Source organism: Puma concolor, chromosome E2 (assembly GCF_028749965.1).
Source record: "Puma concolor isolate L17-30 chromosome E2, mPumCon1.1.hap2, whole genome shotgun sequence".
In the NCBI taxonomy this organism is placed as follows: Eukaryota; Metazoa; Chordata; class Mammalia; order Carnivora; family Felidae; genus Puma; species Puma concolor.
The window spans coordinates 13,493,047-13,512,295 of NC_141681.1; the positions used below are offsets into that span (position 1 = coordinate 13,493,047).

The 19,249-nt window shown below is 47.2% G+C and overlaps 2 protein-coding genes across 3 annotated transcripts in view; one reads left to right on the forward strand and one right to left on the reverse strand.

The window, feature by feature from the left end:
- The window catches only part of GLG1 (golgi glycoprotein 1), a 152,350-nt gene extending 146,220 nt beyond the window's left edge, over positions 1-6,130 (forward strand). The window contains exon 26 of the mRNA XM_025920609.2: positions 1,041-6,130. Coding sequence (XP_025776394.1) covers positions 1,041-1,208 — 168 coding nt within the window. The 3' untranslated portion in view covers positions 1,209-6,130. The remainder of the gene's footprint in view (positions 1-1,040) is intronic.
- A 1,391-nt stretch (positions 6,131-7,521) lies between these two features.
- On the reverse strand, positions 7,522-18,865 carry LOC147573382 (uncharacterized). Of its 2 annotated transcripts, none has more exons than XM_086688907.1 (5): positions 18,692-18,865; positions 9,804-9,938; positions 8,957-9,250; positions 8,596-8,652; positions 7,522-7,913 (listed from the first exon to the last, which is right to left on the reverse strand). In XM_086688907.1, exons 1-5 carry the CDS (start codon positions 18,777-18,779, stop codon positions 7,609-7,611), a joined length of 879 nt encoding a protein of 292 aa, XP_086545033.1. In that variant the 5' UTR covers positions 18,780-18,865; the 3' UTR covers positions 7,522-7,608. The 2 variants fall into 2 exon arrangements, with proteins under 2 accessions (XP_086545033.1, XP_086545032.1); XM_086688906.1 differs by having other exon boundaries at positions 9,804-10,163.
- Positions 18,866-19,249: the final 384 nt, after the last annotated feature.

Genomic DNA, 19,249 nt, shown 5'->3' on the forward strand with positions numbered 1-19,249 from the left:
TTCTCTCGAAGGAACGAAGTTGGCTTGGAAGCCCTCCGTTAAGTGAGGCAGCGGAGAGGGGCCAAGTCAGTCTCTTCCTTCTCTCTGCTTCTGCTGGGGAGCTGCTAAACGTTGCTGCAAAGAGATTCCACTGCTTGTTTTGTGTCGACAGATGTCAGTGCTCAGATCACGTTAATCTCACTCTGCTCTACGTATGGGGGACGAGCATAGAAACAGATGTAGCCAGACATCTCTGGGCACACCCTCTCAGGCACCCAGGCTAAGTTGAGACCCAAAAGAGCAGGTCCGTGTGCACCCGGGGAGCCTTTTGGCCCTGATTCTGCCATAGCAGGCTGCATAGAGAGAGGTCCGTTCAGAAAAGCAGTGAGGCTAACTGAGAATGAAGACTGGCTAGGCTGCAGAGCCTGTGATTACAGGAGCAATGCAGTGTACTCGGTCAGCCTGAGTCATACTTGCACAGTTTCTGATGGGACCGCACTCCTTATTTAATGGTGAGTGACAGGAAGTCAAGATACAGAACCAGCATCCAACACAATCTCAACTGTTTGTTCTCTGTGGTTTTTAATAATAAATCAGAATACCTAAGACCCTGTGTGACCTGGTACAAGTAATCACGTCCCACCCCTTGGCCTGTGGGTCTTCATCTGTAAAATGGGAGGAATACAATCTACTCTCAAGGATTGGTACGAGGACAAAATGATTGAAAACCTGTTGAGTGCTCTGCGAGGGCTTATGTGGCCAGGTCTTGAGTGTGAGGGCTGCTGTCAGGTTGGCAGGGGCGGGGATGGCGTGAGATGGATAATATGAGACCCCACCTCTTTGTAGTTGTCTGTATTTTCTCGCCTTATGTAGTAGATATATACCATAGTGTGATCAGGAAAAGGAGTTGTGGCTCTGTGTTTGATTGTCTTGTCCCTTGCCCTTTCTCCCAAAAGGAAATGACATAAATTAAACTAGGAATTGAGAGGGGCAAGTTATAGCTAGCCCTGCCTCCAACCCAGTTCTGTGTCCAAGGCCTGTGCTGCTGTGTGTCCTTCCAGGTGGCCCCGGCTGATGGCTTCTCTGACCTCGCCATGCAAGTGATGACATCTCCATCAAAGAACTACATTCTGTCTGTGATCAGCGGGAGCATCTGTATATTGTTCCTGATTGGCCTGATGTGTGGACGTATCACCAAGCGAGTAACACGAGAGCTCAAGGACAGGTAGAGCCACCGTGACCACCAAAGGAACTACCTGTCCAGTGCCCAGTTTGTACAGCCCTCCTGTATAGTGTACCCACTCACCTCGTTCTTCTAGGAGGTGGCATCAACACCCATGTTAGAGCAGCAGCAGGTGTCCTCTGCGTTGTCCCATCTCAGACTTCGCCCGTGTCCATGGTGTCCTCCTCCTCCTCGACCATTTGTGCAACAGCAGCAGCTGGCCACTTTGGTTATTGCCTTTGTTGGCAAATTTGGGTTTACCTGCCCGTAGACAAGTCTTTCTCGTACCAATGGAACTACCAGTACTTCCAGAACCAACTTACCTGACCTGCAACTCAAATGATTTTTAAAAAACAAAACAAAACAAAAACCACCAAAAAAAAAAAAAAAAAAAAAAAAAAGAAAGAAAAGAAAAAAATTTTTAAAGAAAGAAAAAAATGTATATAATAACACATCTCCTCCAGGCTTGACTTGGGCAATGGGGTTATTTCTTCTCTGTGACTGTAAAATGAAGCAGGACTTACGGGGAAAACACAGCACCCAATATGCTATATAACTAGGATGTCTTGCTCATTTCTCAAAAGCACCTTTGGACCATGTGGGGGCCACGGACTTCACCGACGAGTGGGAAATCAGTGACCAGTCTGCTTTGGGTCTTGTTTTCTTCTGCTAAAACAGTGATGCCTTCCAGATCTCACCTTAATAGAGCCACTGCTGGTCAGGACCCCAGGCCATGAGTATTTCTATGACCCCCTCACTTCAGTGAGGTAAAGCAAGCATGAGCTTCCTTAAGCCAGAGGCAGATGGGTTGGGGAGGAGATCAAAAGTGGGAAGCTGGTCAGAGGCTGGACCCTGAGTCCCAAGGAGCAGGATCCCAGGAATCTTCCTCCTCCAGGCTAGCACAGGTCTCAGTTACATTCGGATTGACCCTGCTGGGGATGGTGGTTAGTCTGGAAGGCCTGCGGGGAGGCAGGGACTGCAGCAGAGAGGGAGCTCGGGGCAGGAAGGAGGAGCAGGGATTGATTCACTTTGCTCAGTTTTTAGGCAACAGTGCAAGTCAAAGACAATGGCTTATAAAGATTTAGTGTGGTCTCAAGATGTGACTGGCAGTCCAACCTGACCCTTGTGCAGGCTCAAGGCCACCTTCCCAGACAAGCTCCCTTATGCCTCTTTGTAGAGAGGACTTGGAAAGTTATTACGTTAAAAGATGGAGCCTTTTATCTGTTTTTTTCTTTCTGTCCATTTGCTGCGTACACCCACTGTAGTAGGCATCGGCTGAGTGTTGTACTGTGATGAATCATCAGATGTTGTACTTCCAGAATCTAGCTTTATGGAAGCAATCTTCCTGGCCGTCCTCCTTCGTCCCTCCAGTGTGGGATGGCAGGTTTGGAGTGTAAAAGGGGAGGAGTGCAGGCATCACAGTGCAACTTGGCACACCTTGGTTTGAGTTTGGGGCATGGAGTTACAGTGGGTGCACAAGAGGGCGGCATGTACAGTAGGAGATATATTTATATAATATATATTTTATTAACCTGTTAGACGTCCACAGAGTATTATAAATCACGTGCCTAAAACTGTCCACATAGACCATGGCGCCCCTCCTTGCCCTGCCCCCCCCTTTGCCACTGTCCACATGTGCTGCGGGACGTATGCAACATTTGTCTCCCCTGAAATGTGTTCGGTACAAAGTGGGTCAGTTTGTGGATCAGTTGATGCAGATTACTCCTTGTCTCATCTGAATGATGTATATTTGAATACTGTGGTTTTCTTTGCTCATTGCTCCCCTTCCGGGAGGCAGTGCGATCCAGAAGCCAGCTGTATCCCCCTGCCTAGGGTACTGCGAGTTACCAAGGGGAACTGCTCAGCTGCTTGGTCCCTTCAGTCCTGCTCTTAGGGTCTTCCTGATTCTCAACACCTGTCCTGGGGTTCTTCCAAAACTTGAAACTCTTGGAGTCCGAGCAGCATACCCCTACCACCACCATTGTTGGACTGAATTGAGCTGGTCTGGATAGTCCACCTCCAGGAGTTCCCACCTGGGCCTGGGGGCTTGGAATTGAGAACCGGGGATGTCCTCTCAACGCAGGCCCCCACTGACCTGTCTGGCATGGTTCACAGGATAGAATAAAGCATTCACCATTTGGTGAGTGTGCGGGTACCATTCTCCATCTCTGCGTTCTCCCTCCTAGTGTTTGTAAAACAAACCAATAGTTTAAGGTATCTGGACATTTTGGCTTTGTCTGAAGCATATCTGGAAGCTTGAAAAGGATTTTGATTCTTGAAACATTTATCATCTTTAGAAATGATACAATAAATAAAAGGGATAATTCTGCCATTATTTTTGTTGCTTTTGCTAGAAAGCATTTCACCATCCTGCTTGGAATAGTTTCATATGACTGGTTCTTGACAGTCCCAGGTAGTGTCCTGAGCAGTTTTCTACCTGCAGGGGGCCCAGCACCTTCTGAACCTGCAGCTCAACTGTATCCATTCTGCCCCCCATTTGGTATAATAACACAGGTTCTGGGGCACCTCTGGTCACTGGCCTCAGAGGTCAATCATGAGTAAATCACCTAGTCGACTCAAGAAGAAATCGCCCTAGTGGAGAAGCTGATGATGGACCTCAGCCTTTATCTCCTCTGATGTCTAGCCTGTGGACAATAACAAGCAGCTGGTGGGGGGTTTTCCACAGTCAAGGCCTCAGGTGTTTGCCGAAAATCCAGGTAACTCATCTGGCCTTATTAGTTCTCTCCAGGGTCTGGGGAAGTCATATGAAGTGTGCTCCAGAACACTCCAGAGGCCCCGAGAGGTTACTCTTCTGGCCTGGAGGCCCTCCGGTACAGGAGATTGGAAATGCAGGGCGACTGTCAAGAACAAGACTCTTCCCTCTAACTGAGTTTCTCTCCCAGAAGGGTAGCCCTGGAAGTGAGACCCTTACCCTGGTGCGGCCCTGACCATCCTCTGCTATTGCTGCTCTCCCAGGAGACATGTGCTAGCAAGATGTGCTGAGGTAGGAGCATAGCCAAGGCTTGGGTTCACTCCAGCAGGAAAGTCTTCCTCCTCTACATTCCCTGGAGGCCCTCTGGCTGCCACTGCCAGTTCTGTGGGTCCAGTCAACGCACTCCAAACCAGTGCATCCTGAGTACTGGTACTCAGCAGGCATTGGCTCGAATTCACTGCAGGCCTCCGGCTGTCTGATATCCTGTGCTTCCTTTTCTGGGGAACAGTGAGCAGCTCTGCCTGGGCGAGAGAGGGAGGGAGATTCTGCTTTCCTAGAAGAGGTGACAGAATTGTCAGAGTTCACTTCTTCCTATTTCCTGAAGTTGTGTCATAAAAGAATCCAGTGGTAAAGAGGTCTATAGTATCCATTTACTCATCAGACAAAATGGAACGAGACTTCTCTGCCGACTTCCCTGTCTTCCCAAGAAAAGATTCACTCTCTTGTGTGAGTATGACTTCTGGAAATGTCTCCCATCCTCCCCACCCCCAGGCTTGCGGTACAGCTTCTGTCCCACAGATCCCCACTCTAGGGAGTCATCCAGGGAGAGAGAGATGGCTTCATGGGCCTCCTTTCTTACTTAGCTGGTCTCAAGTTCTTCTGAGAAAAAGCTTTCATATCCCGTTTCTTCCCCTCCCCCACCAAAAACTACATGTTCTCCACATCCATCTTCTTTTAAGCAAGCAGATACAGAGAAGGAAGCTGGAAGGGACCCATGGCAGCCAGCCAATCCAGCCTGACCCATTCAACCTAAATTTTGGCCACAGAACCATAAGCATATGGCTTTTTGAATTGTGTGCATTTTGGTATATATGTTTGTATTTCAGGTTCTTATGGATTTGGGAAACCTGAACGATCCTTTTTTTCTCCCCCGCTTTGGACAGCACCTACGTAGCTTTATCGAATGCAGCATTCTGGTACCCTGAATTTCTCCTCGGCCTTCAGGGACACTTCTCTCCTTCACCTCTTTTCCACTGCTCCCTGATTCCCAAGGGCCGTGAGGCCACAGCTCCTGTTCTGGCCTGCCCCTCCTCCCTTCCTCCCTCACTCTATCTCTCTCTCTTGTCTTTGGTTGGCCATCTCTCTAATACACTCCTCTTGGTCCTCCTCTCCATTAGGACCAAGGTCCCATGTTAGGGCATTCGAGTCTGAAGCCGAATCCCCCTTCTTGCCCTGACCTCAGACAACAGATAAGTCAGAGCAAACCCAGACTGACTCTTCTGAGTGACAAGCTTCTCCCAGCCGTCTAGTGAGATCACTATGGAGACCCCAGGACTGCTTGTTATCTGGAGCACAAGGTGGAACTATCTGTTTAGTCTGGTGGTAGCAGGATCCTGATGGTGGTTTTCTCTCCTTCCTCCTCCCCAAGATCTGTCACAACACACCGGTAGGGATGTTGTTGGGATACATGGAGTAGAGAAACCTTCCTGGGCAAGGAGAAAATTCAGATAGTGCCTCTATATTCTGTTTTTGCCTTCCCCCAGCATGGAACCCATGGAACCCATGGAACCTGGACCCCAGAGCCCAGCAGGCCTATGCCAGGAGCTAGGGAGGTTGGAGAGGCCCCGGGCAGACTGCAGTCAGTGCATGGGGTCGGGTGGCCAGCAGGACAGCCAGCAGCAGGAGCCTTCCTAGCAGCTTCTCCCGGCACAGTGTTCCCAGGTCAGTCCAAGCAGGAAAACAGACTGAACAGCAGATGCTGTGTGACATCTTAGGCCTTGAACTTTTTTTTTTTTAAGAAAGAGAAAATACAGAAAAGTAAAATTAACAAGCCTCTTTTGTAAATGATTTTTCTTTCTATGTATAAAATCCCAGCAGTTCCTTGTTTTTACATGTTCATGCTGTGTAATTTTGAGATGTTACTGAGATCCTGAACATAATGTGCATTTTTTTCTGTACAGATGAAATGGGAGAATTTAATAAAGAGTTTGCAGGTTTTTACTTGTTAAATCTTCTCTGGTGACTGGGAGGACGCCCCCAACCAACTGCTCTGTGAGGAGCATCTCCCGAGCTGTGCCCCCTGACCCTACTCGCTGCGCTTGGTGGTGTCATTTCTGTCTCCTCAGCTAAATAGGTCAAGCAGGGTAGGACCACAGGAACTTTAGAGGCCGGATCCAAGGTTTTCTGACCGTCAGGTTGATGTGTTGGGAATTACTCACTTTAAACCACATCATAAGGCTCCTTCCTGGGGAGAGCGTAGCTGGGACCCATCGTTGCACATAAGGCACATGGATGCACTGGTCTCTAGTGGTCACCTTCCCTCTGGGCCCAGAACTAGGCCACATTTCTTGTCCATGCCCTGTCAGGTCCCTGTTCATCAGCCCTCACCTCCCCGTTCCAACAGCCCAGTCCCAGGGCCAGTGACCCCTGTGACACCCTTCCTGAGGCTTCTGTCTCCTTCGCTATGGCAAAGCGAATTTGCATGTGGGTGTTACAAAATCCTCACTTAAGGACTTTGCATGGACACAAGGATTTCTCGAAGTAGAAACATCTGTACCAGGATCTGAGTGCTAGGATGCCCGGTGAGAAAGGACCAGAGGACCCTGGGCCCAGGGTTTCTTCTCAGAACTCAGATCCACTTTTTGCAGCCGTCACATGGGAGATGGTGGGCCTGCGTGTAGCGTGGAGGCCAAGGGAAGGCGAAGCGTAGAAGAACAAAAGAGGAAGAGAAAACAACTGGAAACACTCTGTAGGGAACTCTGGGCAGCCGTCGCCCTGGATGGGAGGAGTCTGGGGCCAGATGCTCCTGAGAGTCTTAGAGAGGCTGCCTGCTGTGGTGCAAGTGTGGGAAATGAAGTCACTGGTATTCCCACAAGGGAGAAGTGGGTTCCCTAGCTCGCAGCATCGGCCCCTTGACGGGATGCCACAGCAGTAGTGGGGACCGTGCTGCCTTAGCAGTCTCTGAAGGAATCACCCTACGCTCAAATTCTGTGTGATCTTTCTGATTAAAAACCCCTGGCCAACTTAAATCCTCAGAGGCATTTGGCATTTGTTCTCAAAAGGGGCTGAGGAATGAAAGGATTTTAGCCAAAAAGGGGGAGAACTTTAGATACCCAACCCTCTGCTAGATGAAGAAGTGAGAGAGGGTGGGTGTGACCCGGCTTTCTCAGCTAGTGAGCAGCAAAACATGACGGTCTGCCCCTGCCACATGCGTTTCCCTCTGACCGGCCAGAGTGGCCTTGGGACCTGTATGACTTTCAGGCTCCAGCCTGCAGTGGCTGACCTGTCCTCAGAGCCAGACCATACCCTGGACGTCCCTCCCCTGGAAGCTATTGGCCTTGGTCCCAGGATCCCACCTCCCTGCCCAGAACAACCCACAGCACAGCAGTAACTTCTCAAATTCCCTGTATTTATGGAGAAATTTGGACAGCCTGAGAGAGAAAGGGGGACCCGATGGGTAACGAAAGGCAGCAGACTAGGAGGAAGCTGGCCGGAGCAAGGAGGGAGGGTCCGGGGCATGGGCAGCCCCTCGGAGGACATGGAAGCCCCTGGGGCTCGGCCACTTGTGCTCCGGGGCCGCGGCAGGAGTGCACCTCCTGCCCACCTGCGCCCTGGAACCGGGGGCCGCTCCTTGACCCCCTCTGGGGAGTGGCTCCGTAGGGTGGGCCCAACAACAGCGATTCCTCCAGAGAGCAGCCAGGATGAGGCTGTAGATGAGAGATGCGCCCAGCAGTCCCAGGTAGCAGTAGGTGGTGGCAGTGAGGATCTGCTCCAGCTCCACTGTGAGGGAGAGAGGCACAGGGTGAAAGTGGGCCCACAATGAACAATGCATCTTCATGGGCTTCTCCCTGCCCCTGCCTCCTCCTAAGGAGGCCTCTCTGGCTCACTTTATCCTCTGTGAAGTTGTGTTACTCCCCATTTATAGGATAAAAAGTTAGACTTAAGATCTGTAAGTGCAGAGATGGTCTGGACTGGATGGGGTAAGTAGGTAGGTGGATCTGAGGCCAAGAGAGTAAAAGACTCCTCCTCCACCACCCCCCCACTCCCCCCCCCCACCCTAGGGGCCACAGAATGTTGAGGGCTGAACCAGGACTAGACCCAGGTGTTTTGGACTGGGTCTACACCTTTTCCAGCCAGAATCTCAGGGCTCAGCTCTGACTGTATCAACACAGGAGCTTCCCAGACCCCCCTGCGGGAGGGCCCCTCTCCTGGCTGAGCTCCTGAATATTTCCTGTGTTCCTGTCCTAGGACCTTTAGTGCAGTGTTCCTTGCATTTTAAACCTTGGTTCAGTGTCTGACCTACTCCTCTAGACTCACTAATATTCAGACTGTGTTCCAGTCACCTCTCTGCCTTGGCAAATACTTAGTACTCCATAAAATGATTGCTGAATGAGTTGATGACCGTGAAAAGTCAAGGCTTCACCACCCAGGGGGTCCCACGTCAGTGTTGGGGGGTCCGTACCTAGAAGAATGTGTCCACTCTTGTTCGCATTCTCCACTTCCAGCGTTCTCCTGTGCCCTGGAACAGAGCAGATGCCCTTCGTATAGCTTCCCTCTGCCCTGTCCCCCAAAGGAAATAAGCAGGCATTCACCACTAGGGAACACAGAAGCCAGGAGTGACAGAGTAGGTATTAGGACTTTGGGGGTAGCTGGTCCCACAACATTGCACGGGCTCCAGAAGCTAGGGCAGAGCCAAGGGTTCTTTGCCACACACAGCAGTGCTTATCTTGACTTTCTGGTTTGCCAGGGAGTAATTGATGTCTGGGTTCCAGGTGGTTGCATCAGGAAGACTGGAGCACAACCCCTGGGTCCTCTCTACTCACCTCGGCCCCAGGGCAGGGGCAGCACGACTTCTAAGACTCCACTCTGGTGCAAGCCTCGGCAAGTCACAGACATTCCTGCCACCTCCTGAGGCAGCTGCAGCCAGCTGACCATGGGATCCCCAGCTCCCCCAGTGGAGTCCTCTTCCTCCTGGTATTGGCCTTCCAGGACCCAGGACACCCTCAGAGGGTCAGGGTTATGTCCTAGGGCCACACAAAGTACATGGAAGGGAGGGCCGTAGCCTGGGATGAACAGGCTCAGCTCAGGTGGCTGCAGAGCCAGGGGTTGCCTCTTAGCTGTGGGGAATGAGAGGAAGAAGGATGTTACCCAATACCACCAGCCTCTTCCAAACTCAGTCCTATTGATCCCCCTCCTTCTGGGGCCTCTAGAGACTCTTCTACCCTTCCTCTATGGCCTTCCCTCACCTTTGTCAGAATCTACTTTGCCCCACAACTGGCCTTCTGGCCTGTTGAGCAGAATATGAGCTGCTGAGCTTATCTCTGCCACATGTACCTTCTGTCCTCCGGGCCTCCAGTATCCTTACTACAGAGCAAGGGAAGGGAAGGGATTTAATGTTCTTGATGAGGCTTCCCCTCCCAGGCCTAAAAATCCGGTCTAAGGTGTTTCTGTCCATCCTCAAATGCTTCCAGCCAATTCCACCATCCAGAAGCTTGAGCATTTTCCCTGCTGGCAGTCTACTCTCCTGGGCCCTCCTTCTCTTTCCCTCATCCTACTGACAACAGCTTCCTCCAAGGGGGCTCCACCATCTACACCTTTCTGCCCACTGCCACCAGCTCCATTGCAATCGTATGCACTAGGGGCACCAGATCCCCACGCTCTTAGACTCACCCTGATAGAGCAGTCGGGTACCTTCTCCAAAGACATACTGGCCTGAAAACCATATGGCACAGTAGTAGGTGCCCTCATCAGCAGGGCTGGCATTACCCACGGTCAGGAGCGCAGCATTCTGGGCTGGGTCCATCTCTGCCAGAAAGCGAGGATTCACACCAAAACCATAGGTGGGGGGAGCCCCTTCTCGCTGACTCAGCAGGAAGGTGGGGCCACTCCCCTTCAACTGCTGGTACCAAGATAAGACATGAGCCCTGGCAGGGCTTCCCTGCACCACACACCAGATCTGTGGATTGCCTCGTCCACTCACCACAGAAGACCGAGGCTGGAACAGAGAGGGCTGGAGGACTTCTGGGGCACCTGAAGAGGCAGAGAGGATAGTGACCCACTCAAAACAACTCAGTAGTCCTTTATTAGACACTGTCAGCTCAGCCGAAGCCTCCGGTCTCACCAGAAGGCCATTTGACAATACCTGTCAAAACTGTACGTCATCACACTCTGTGATCTGACAATTTTATTTCCATAAATTTACCTTAGGAAAATAACTGGACTCAGGTATATTGGTAGACCTACAAACAGGACTGTTATAATAATGAGAAAATAAATGTAATTAGAGGAGAGGATAAAGTTTTAAATGAGACACCCGGTCTATGTAGTACTACTATGCAGGCCCCATAAAAGGAAAATGAAGAACTCTCACTTCTGGGTAGGATGGAGTTGTTGGCAGTCAAATAATGTTCCCACTGAAAACAACTAGAAAAGCCAGAGGAACAGACGATATTTCAGGTTTAAGAGAGTTACAGAAACAACAGTGGCCAGAAGGGTTAAGGATGTGCAGAAGGAAGAACAACGGAGGTGCAGAGTGACAACTTTCAGCCATCTGCAATTGCCAATTCTGGCAAGAGGCTAAGGCTCCAGGTTTTCCCCAGGGGGAAGGCTGCAGGTGAGACAAGAGAAATTAGCAGAGCCGTTTATAATCTCACAGGCTGCAGTGACAAAACCGAAAGCCCGAGGAACCTCAAATATATGTTCCGTTATCACCATTACCTGAAGTCTGAAATTTTACAAGATGGGAACCTTAAAAGCTAAGCCAACCTCTGTGAAGCAGAGTGGAATTTTGCAGAGTCACAGTGCTGAGAAGATAAATGATCAGAGTTTGACGTCTCTCAAAAGGAAACCCTCTGCTGTATACACCAGGATTTCAGTTCAAGGTCCCAAACGGGTCAGCCCTAGGAACAAGGCAAATGAGTAGTAGATGGAACTCTATTAAAACTGCATTCCGTACACTTCTAACTAATTGTAGAAGGAATTCTGGAATTAGGAAGCCACCATTTGACAACCACCATAGGAATCATCACTCAGACAAGAAGCATCAATAGATGATAAAACATTTTGGGTTTGGGTAAGTTTATTTATTTGTTTATTTATTTATTTTTTGAGAGAGAGAAAGAGCACGAGTGGGGGAGGGGCAGATCTAGGGAGAGAGAGAATCCCAAGCAGGCTCCACTCCATCAGGGCAGAGTTTGACGCGGGGCTCGATCCCCTGAACAGTGAGATCATAACCTGAGCCCAAATCAAGAGCTGGACGCTGAACTGAATGAGCCACCCAGGCACCCAGCCACATGAGCAAAATCAATATCAACAGGAATGGGGCAAATAGACATCATGTCTCCTGATATAGGGCACTGAGAACCCAATCTTTCGGTGGTATTCCCGTCATAAATGCATGCCTGAATCTAATCATGAGGAAACATCAGGTTTGAAGCATCAAACCCAAGTTGACATATATTCTACAGAATAACTGGCCTGTACTCCATCATGAAAGGTGAAAACTAAGGAACTGTTCCAGATTAAAGGAGAATAAAGAGACATGATAACTAAATGCAGTGTGTGATCATGGATCGGATCTTGGACCATATATATATATATAGACCATCTATATATATTTATTTTACTCTAAAGAATATTGGAGAGAAAACTGGTGAATTTTGAGTAAGATTTGTAGATTGAATCATATTAATGTTGGCTTCTTCATTTTGATCATTGTACTGTGTTACACGAAGACTGATGGATGACTTCTCATCAGAGATGATGGAAGCCAGAAGACAATGAAAAGACATTTAAAGTTCTTGCGTGAAAACAGACAAACAAACCTGTCAACATAGAATTTTTTCTTACCTAATGAAACCGTCTTGAAAATAAAGATGTTCCCAGATAAAAGCTGAGATAATATGTCACCTACAGGAATCCTAAAAGGAAATCTCCAGGCAAAAGAAAAACGACCCTAGATGGAAACAGGGAAATGCATGAAGGAATGAAGAGTAATAGAAATGGTAAATATGTAGTTAAATATAAATAAATATTGTCTGTACAAAGCAATAGAAATGTCGACTTGAAATGTCTTATAAGAACAACACAGAAGTTGGGAGGAGGCAAGTGAAGTTAAAATACTCTAACATTATAGCCTCATTAGAGAAGTGGTCAAAGTAGTATTATATTAGACCATGAAGTCAGAAATGCATATTTTAATCTGTAGGAGTAGCCACTAAAAGAATAATAAAAGAATGTATAATTAACAAGTTTTTAGAGGAGGGAATATTTTTTAAAAGAATCCAGGAGCACCTGGGTGGCTCAATTAATTGAACATCTGACTCTTGATTTCATCTCAGGTCATGATCTCACAGTTAGTGAGTCTGAGCCCTGCGTCGGACTCTGCACTCACAGTGTGGAGCCTACTTGGGATACTCTGTCTCCCTCTTTCTCCCAAAAATAAATTGAAAAAAAAAAAAAAAGAATACAAAAGAAGACAACAAATAAGAGAAAAGGGAACGAGAAACAAGGACTATAGTAGGTATAAACCCAAATATATTAGTAAATACGCTAAATATAAGGGGACTAAATTCTACAACTGAAAGACTAGGATAGACAGAATGGATCAAAATCTAACAACTATAACCTGCTAACAAAGATCACACCCTAAATATTAGGACTTGAAAACACTGAAAGTAAAAGTATTATTATCACTGATACACCTATGCTAACATCAGATCAAATAGGCTTCAAGGCAAAAAATAGTACGAAGAGATGAAGATGTACACTTAACGATGTAAAAGGGGCATCCCACCAGAAAGACATAAACCCAGCCATTTCAATAACCATATTAAATGTAAGTGGTCTAAACACCTCAACTGAAAGTCTGATTGGACAGGAATCCTGTGGATATTCCATCCACAACAAACCCACATAAGGACAAAAATGATTTAAAAGAAAAAGGATGGAAATGTCATACTATGCTACTATGATTTTTTTTTTTTAACAGAAAGGGTAGTATCAAAATCAGATAAAGTTGATTTCAGGGCAAAGAATACTACTAATAGTAAAAAGTTTTATTTCATAATGTTAAAGAGTTCAATTCATTAAGAGAATATAACAATCTTAAACACTTACACACATAATGGAATTTCAAAATAAAAGAAGCAAAAGTAATAGAACTGCACAGAAAGACAGACAAATCCACAATAATGGCCAGAGATTTCAACACCCATCTTTTAATATTTGATAGAACAAGCGGGTAGAAAATCTCTGAGGATACAGACGCCTTGAATAATACCATCGACCAATTTACAAAACGGTACTTATAGAGCCCTCCAACCAACAACCCCCAATTACACTTATTTTTCAAATGCCCACGGAACCTTTATCAACTTAGATCATGTTCTGAACATAAAACAAGTCTTCATACATTTAAAAGGATTCAAGTCACACACACAATGTTCTTTGACCACAGTGGAATTCAATTAGAGACCAATGACAAAGATGTTTGGAAAATTCCCAAATGTTTGGAAAATAACTTAGTTCTAAATAACCCATGGGTCAAAGAGTAAATCTGGAAGTATAGCAGTATTTAGAAGTAAATGAAAATAAGAAGGTGATGGGTCAAAAAATGTGTGAGTGCTGCTGATACAATAACTGGAAACAGACACGGGAGATCTATCCAGATGATAAAAGTGCTCTAAGACTCAATGCTGGTTATAGTTGCATTGGTACACTACATTGGTAAATGTACCAATAAACTTGGTACATTTGCTGAAAACAACTAAATTGTACAGTGCATCTAAATTGAGTGGATTGCGTGACACGTATACTTCACAGAAGTTGTTTCTAAAAACACCTAAGGACTGTTAAAGAAGAAATAAAATCGCATTTGCAGACAACCTAGTGGTAAACATAATAAAATTTTAAATGTATAATCTGTTAGAAATAAATGGGTTTATCAAGGTCACTGGATATAAGGTAAGTATAGAAAAATAAATTATAGTTCTATATTAACTATAAATAGACAATAAAATTAACAAAATACTACTTATGATAGCATCAAAACCAACAGATACCTAAAAATGAATCTTTTTTTTTTTAAGTTCATTTGGAGAGAGAGAGCACGCACACAAGCTGCAGACGGGGAGGGAGAGAGAGAGGGAGAGAGAGACCATGGCAAGCAGGCGCCGTGCTGTCAGCGTGGAGCCCCATGTGGCGCTGAAACTCTAGAACGGTGAGATGATGGCCTGAGCCGAAATCAAGAGTCAGACATTTAACCAACGGAGCCACCCAGGTGCCCTCCCTAGAAATAAATCTCCTAAAACTATGCAAGTCCTCTACAGTGAAATCCACACAACATTATTGAAAGAAATGTTTACAATGTAAGTGGAGACAGATACCACGCGCATGCATTAGAACATTCACTGTGATGGAGTTGTCAGTTTTTCCTAAAGTGATACACAGCGTCAAACTTAGCTCGTCTTCTGAGCCATAAAACAAGTCTTAGTACATTTAAAAGTTCCCATCAAACCCCAGCAGGTCTTTTTGTGGAAAATGATAAGCTGATTCTAAAATTTTTATGCAAATGTAAAGTTCCTAGAATATCTAGGGCAATCTTGAAGAACAGCAGAGCTGGAGGAGTTACACCCCCAAGAACCAAAACTTTCAAGGGGCTGATGTAATGAAAACAGTGTGGTATTGGTGCAAGAATACACAAGGGATCAGTGGAACATGAGCCAGATTCCAAAATGTGTCTACAGTTTTATGACAAAGCGATGCTATAAGGCTATGGAGAAAGGACGTCCTTTTGTGCTGGGTCAACTGGATATGCACATATGCACAAGCAGTGAGTTTGTTTGTTTGTTTTGCACAAGCAGTGAACTTTAACCTCCAACTCTTACTGGATTACAACCAAAAATTTCAGCTGGATTACACATCTAAATCTGGAATGTAAAACAGGAAAGCTTGGAAGAAAACAGAGGATAATATCTTTATTTATTTATTTATGTTGAGAGAGAGAGAGAGAGAAAGAACGAGAAGAGGAAGGGCAGAGAGAGAGGGGGACAAAGGATCCTAAGTGGGCTCCATGCTAACAGCAGAGAGCCTGATGCGGAACTGAACTCACAAACTGTGAGAACGTGACCTGAGCCGAAGTCAGAAGCTTAATGAACTGAGCCACCGAGGCACCCCGAGAATATCTTTATCAGCATAAACCTCAGAAAGAAATCTTAGTAGGCAAAGATTTCTTAAATACGACACCAAAAAAAGTCCGTTATAAAGGAAAAACTATTATGTAAACAACATTAAAATTGGGAGTGGCTGTTTATCAGAAGACACCATTAACAACAGCGAAAAGATCCATGGACTGGAAGATACAACACAAATAACCAACAGAGGAGTTCTATTTAGATTTTTAGATTATATAAAGATCTCCCATAAATCATAAACAAAAAGTCAAATGAACCAATAGAAACATGAACAGAAGATTTGAACGGGCCCTTCACAGAACAGGATATCCTAAAGGTCAACAAACATGAAAACGCGCTCAATGCCACTATTCATCAGGGAAACAGAAATTAAGACTATGGGGAGATTAAAAAAAAAAAAAAAAAAAAAAGACTAGGAGGACATCAGGCACACACGTACCTCAATGGCTAAAATGAAAAAGACAGGTAATTCTCAAGTCTCAGCAAAGATGTGGAGGAACGGGAATTCTCTTACACACGTACGTATCTGTTTTTGCTAATATCCCAAAACCTGAAGGAATTTTTAACCGTTAACAGCAGTAGCGTGTGGGTTCGGGACCATGGGAGGTCTTAGGGCTTCTAATAAATCTACTGCTGTGTAATTTTACTTTGCAGGCTTTACTATCACCGTCAGAAACGAAAAGTTTCACATTTTGAAAAGAACAAGTCTCTGGCACAAAAACAGACACATAGACCAATGGAATAGAATAGAAACCCCAGAACTAGACCCACAAACGTATGGCCAACTAATCTTTGACAAAGCAGGAAAGAACATCCAATGGAAAAAAGACAGTCTCTTTAACAAATGGTGCTGGGAGAACTGGACAGCAACATGCAGAAGGTTGAAACTAGACCACTTTCTCACACAATTCACAAAAATAAACTCAAAATGGATAAAGGACCTGAATGTGAGACAGGAAACCATCAAAACCTTAGAGGAGAAAGCAGGAAAAGACCTCTCTGACCTCAGCCGTAGCAATCTCTTACTCGACACATCCCCAAAGGCAAGGGAATTAAAAGCAAAAGTGAATTACTGGGACCTTATGAAGATAAAAAGCTTCTGCACAGCAAAGGAAACAACCAACAAAACTAAAAGGCAACCAACGGAATGGGAAAAGATATTTGCAAATGACATATCGGACAAAGGGCTAGTATCCAAAATCTATAAAGAGCTCACCAAACTCCACACCCGAAAAGCAAATAACCCAGTGAAGAAATGGGCAGAAAACATGAATAGACACTTCTCTAAAGAAGACATCCGGATGGCCAACAGGCACATGAAAAGATGTTCAGCATCGCTCCTTATCAGGGAAATACAAATCAAAACCACACTCAGATATCACCTCACGCCAGTCAGAGTGGCCAAAATGAACAAATCAGGAGACTATAGATGCTGGAGAGGATGTGGAGAAACGGGAACCCTCTTGCACTGTTGGTGGGAATGCAAATTGGTGCAGCCGCTCTGGAAAGCAGTGTGGAGGTTCCTCAGAAAATTAAAAATAGACCTACCCTATGACCCAGCAATAGCACTGCTAGGAATTTATCCAAGGGACACAGGAGTACTGATGCATAGGGGCACTTGTACCCCAATGTTCATAGCAGCACTCTCAACAATAGCCAAATTATGGAAAGAGCCTAAATGTCCATCAACTGATGAATGGATAAAGAAATTGTGGTTTATATACACAATGGAGTACTACGTGGCAATGAGAAAAAATGAAATATGGCCTTTTGTAGCAACGTGGATGGAACTGGAGAGTGTGATGCTAAGTGAAATAAGCCATACAGAGAAAGACAGATACCATATGGTTTCACTCTTATGTGGATCCTGAGAAACTTAAGAGAAGCCCATGGGGGAGGGGAACAAAAAAAAAAAAAAAAAGAGGTTAGAGTGGGAGAGAGCCAAAGCATAAGAGACTGTTGAGAACTGAGAACAAACTAAGGGTTGATGGGGGGTGGGAGGGAGGAGAGGGTGGGTGATGGGTACTGAGGAGGGCACCTTTTGGGATGAGCACTGGGTGTTGTATGGAAACCAATTTGACAATAAATTTCATATATAAATTAAAAAAAAAAAAAAAAGAAAAGAACAAGTCTCTCCCATCACGCTCGAACACCAAGACCCAGGACGTAGTGGTATTTCCTCGCCCTCATCTCTCTTGACCTTTCTGTGGCACTTACCTTGACCACTCCTGGGTCAAAGCCGGGTCTGCCTTCAAACCCCAGGGGCTGACCCCACTCTGCTCCCCTCCCACCCGTCCATCAGCCCTTCTGGTGCCTCAGTCTCAGTCCCTGGGATCTCTCCGTCACCCTCTCTCCTGGCTCCTGGACAAGCTCACTGGGGGTAGCTCTTCCCTGAGGGTTCCTCAGTTTCTCTCTGGCCTCATTTCCACCAAATTAGAGTGAGGAAGATCCACCCCCCACCCCTGCATTCCCCATCCTCCAGCTTTCCCAGCCTGCAGACAAGTCCCAGTCTCCAGGTCCTGCAGACCCTGTCACACAGCTGTCCTCCCCTCCACCAAAGCCTCTTGAGCCTGGGTCACCTCCTGCCACCCGGATGGCCCCCAGCCTCCCGCTGGCCCCAATGTCATGCCCCAGCCCATGTCACACACACCCCCCCCAACTCCACCGCTTTCACCAGACCCCCATCTACTAGCTAGCTGTGTGACTTTGGACACCTTATCTAAGCCTCAGTCTCACTCTAAAATGAGGGTTGTAGAATCTACCTCACAGAATTGTCATAGGATTCAATGAGATAAAGTCTAGCATACAGTGCCTCCTTAATCAATGTCACCAGTTTCTACTCTTTCTGTTCAGCTCCAGGGGACCGCAAGGCACGGGTGATCTGACCCCTTCCCCAAGTACCGAGACCGCCCCTCCCACCCCTCAACTGCCCCCGCCCAAGCCCCTCTGTCCAGGTCCAGCCCCTGCACCTCCCCCGCCCCGCTTCTCGGCACCCTGCAGTCACTCAGGCCTAGGTTCCTCATGGGAGGTGGGAGTGAGGGGTCCACCCGGTTGTGCACCAGCCGCTCTCCCGCCTTCCGCTTCCAATAGTCCCCGCTACGCTCCTCAACCAGAATCTGTCCACAGTCACAAACCTGCATCCCCATTAAACGCGAGAGGGGCGCCTGGGTGGCTCAATCGTTGAGCGGCTGACTTCGGCTCAGATCATGATCTCACGGTGGTGGGACAGCTCAGAGCCTGGAACCTGCTCCCTGTCTCTGCCCCTCTCTCGCTCTCTCTCAAAAACTAAATAAACATTAAAACAATATTTTAAACGGAGCGAGAAGCCTAATTAGGATCTGGGACAGGGAGAGGGGAGAAGCTCACCTGAGACAGAGCGCAGCAGCCAAACACACAGGGCCCAGCCACGCCAGGACGCCGGGACTCTACTCGGGAGCTTTGGTGGCGACGCCATCTCTCTCCGTATCAGCCCGAGGCTGGACGGAGCGTGCAGCGCTTCTCCAACCGGGCCCTTCCTGTGGCTCCAGAACGAGGGGCCTGACGTCGGCTTCCTCCCGAGGTGCGGAGGGTGCGGGGGGGGGGGGGGGAGGGGGGGTACAGACACAGGCCCAGTGCAATTGTGGGCCAAACCCAATATCCGGGTCTCTCGGAAAGCCCCTGGAGGGGTGGGGGTGGGGCCTCTGAGTGCTGGGGCGAAGCACAGAGGACTACTTGGTTTACAAGCAGTTCAGCAGAGGACTTGGTTTACTGGCCCCTGAAACCAGTCCCGGAGAGGTCCCGGCCTCGGGTCTGGCTGGGTCCGCAGGCCTGAACTGTGATGTCAGAGGCACACCCCTTTCTTCCTCTCTGCTCTGTAGCCGTCTTTCTCTCCGTTTGGTTTGCGGGCAGGCTCTCCACACATGGTGGAAAGATGTCCCCCAGGGC

Bases quoted from the DNA above. Each gene is read 5' to 3' on its own strand.
- LOC147573382 (XM_086688906.1), bottom strand. From the start codon at position 18,779: ATGGCGTCGCCACCAAAGCTCCCGAGTAGAGTCCCGGCGTCCTGGCGT. The intron at 8,653-8,956 runs GTGAGTAGAGAG...GCTCTGTTCCAG, and splicing joins GCCCCTGCCCTGGGGCCGAG to GGCACAGGAGAACGCTGGAA. The intron at 7,914-8,595 runs GTACGGACCCCC...TCTCCCTCACAG, and splicing joins GAGTGGACACATTCTTCTAG to TGGAGCTGGAGCAGATCCTC.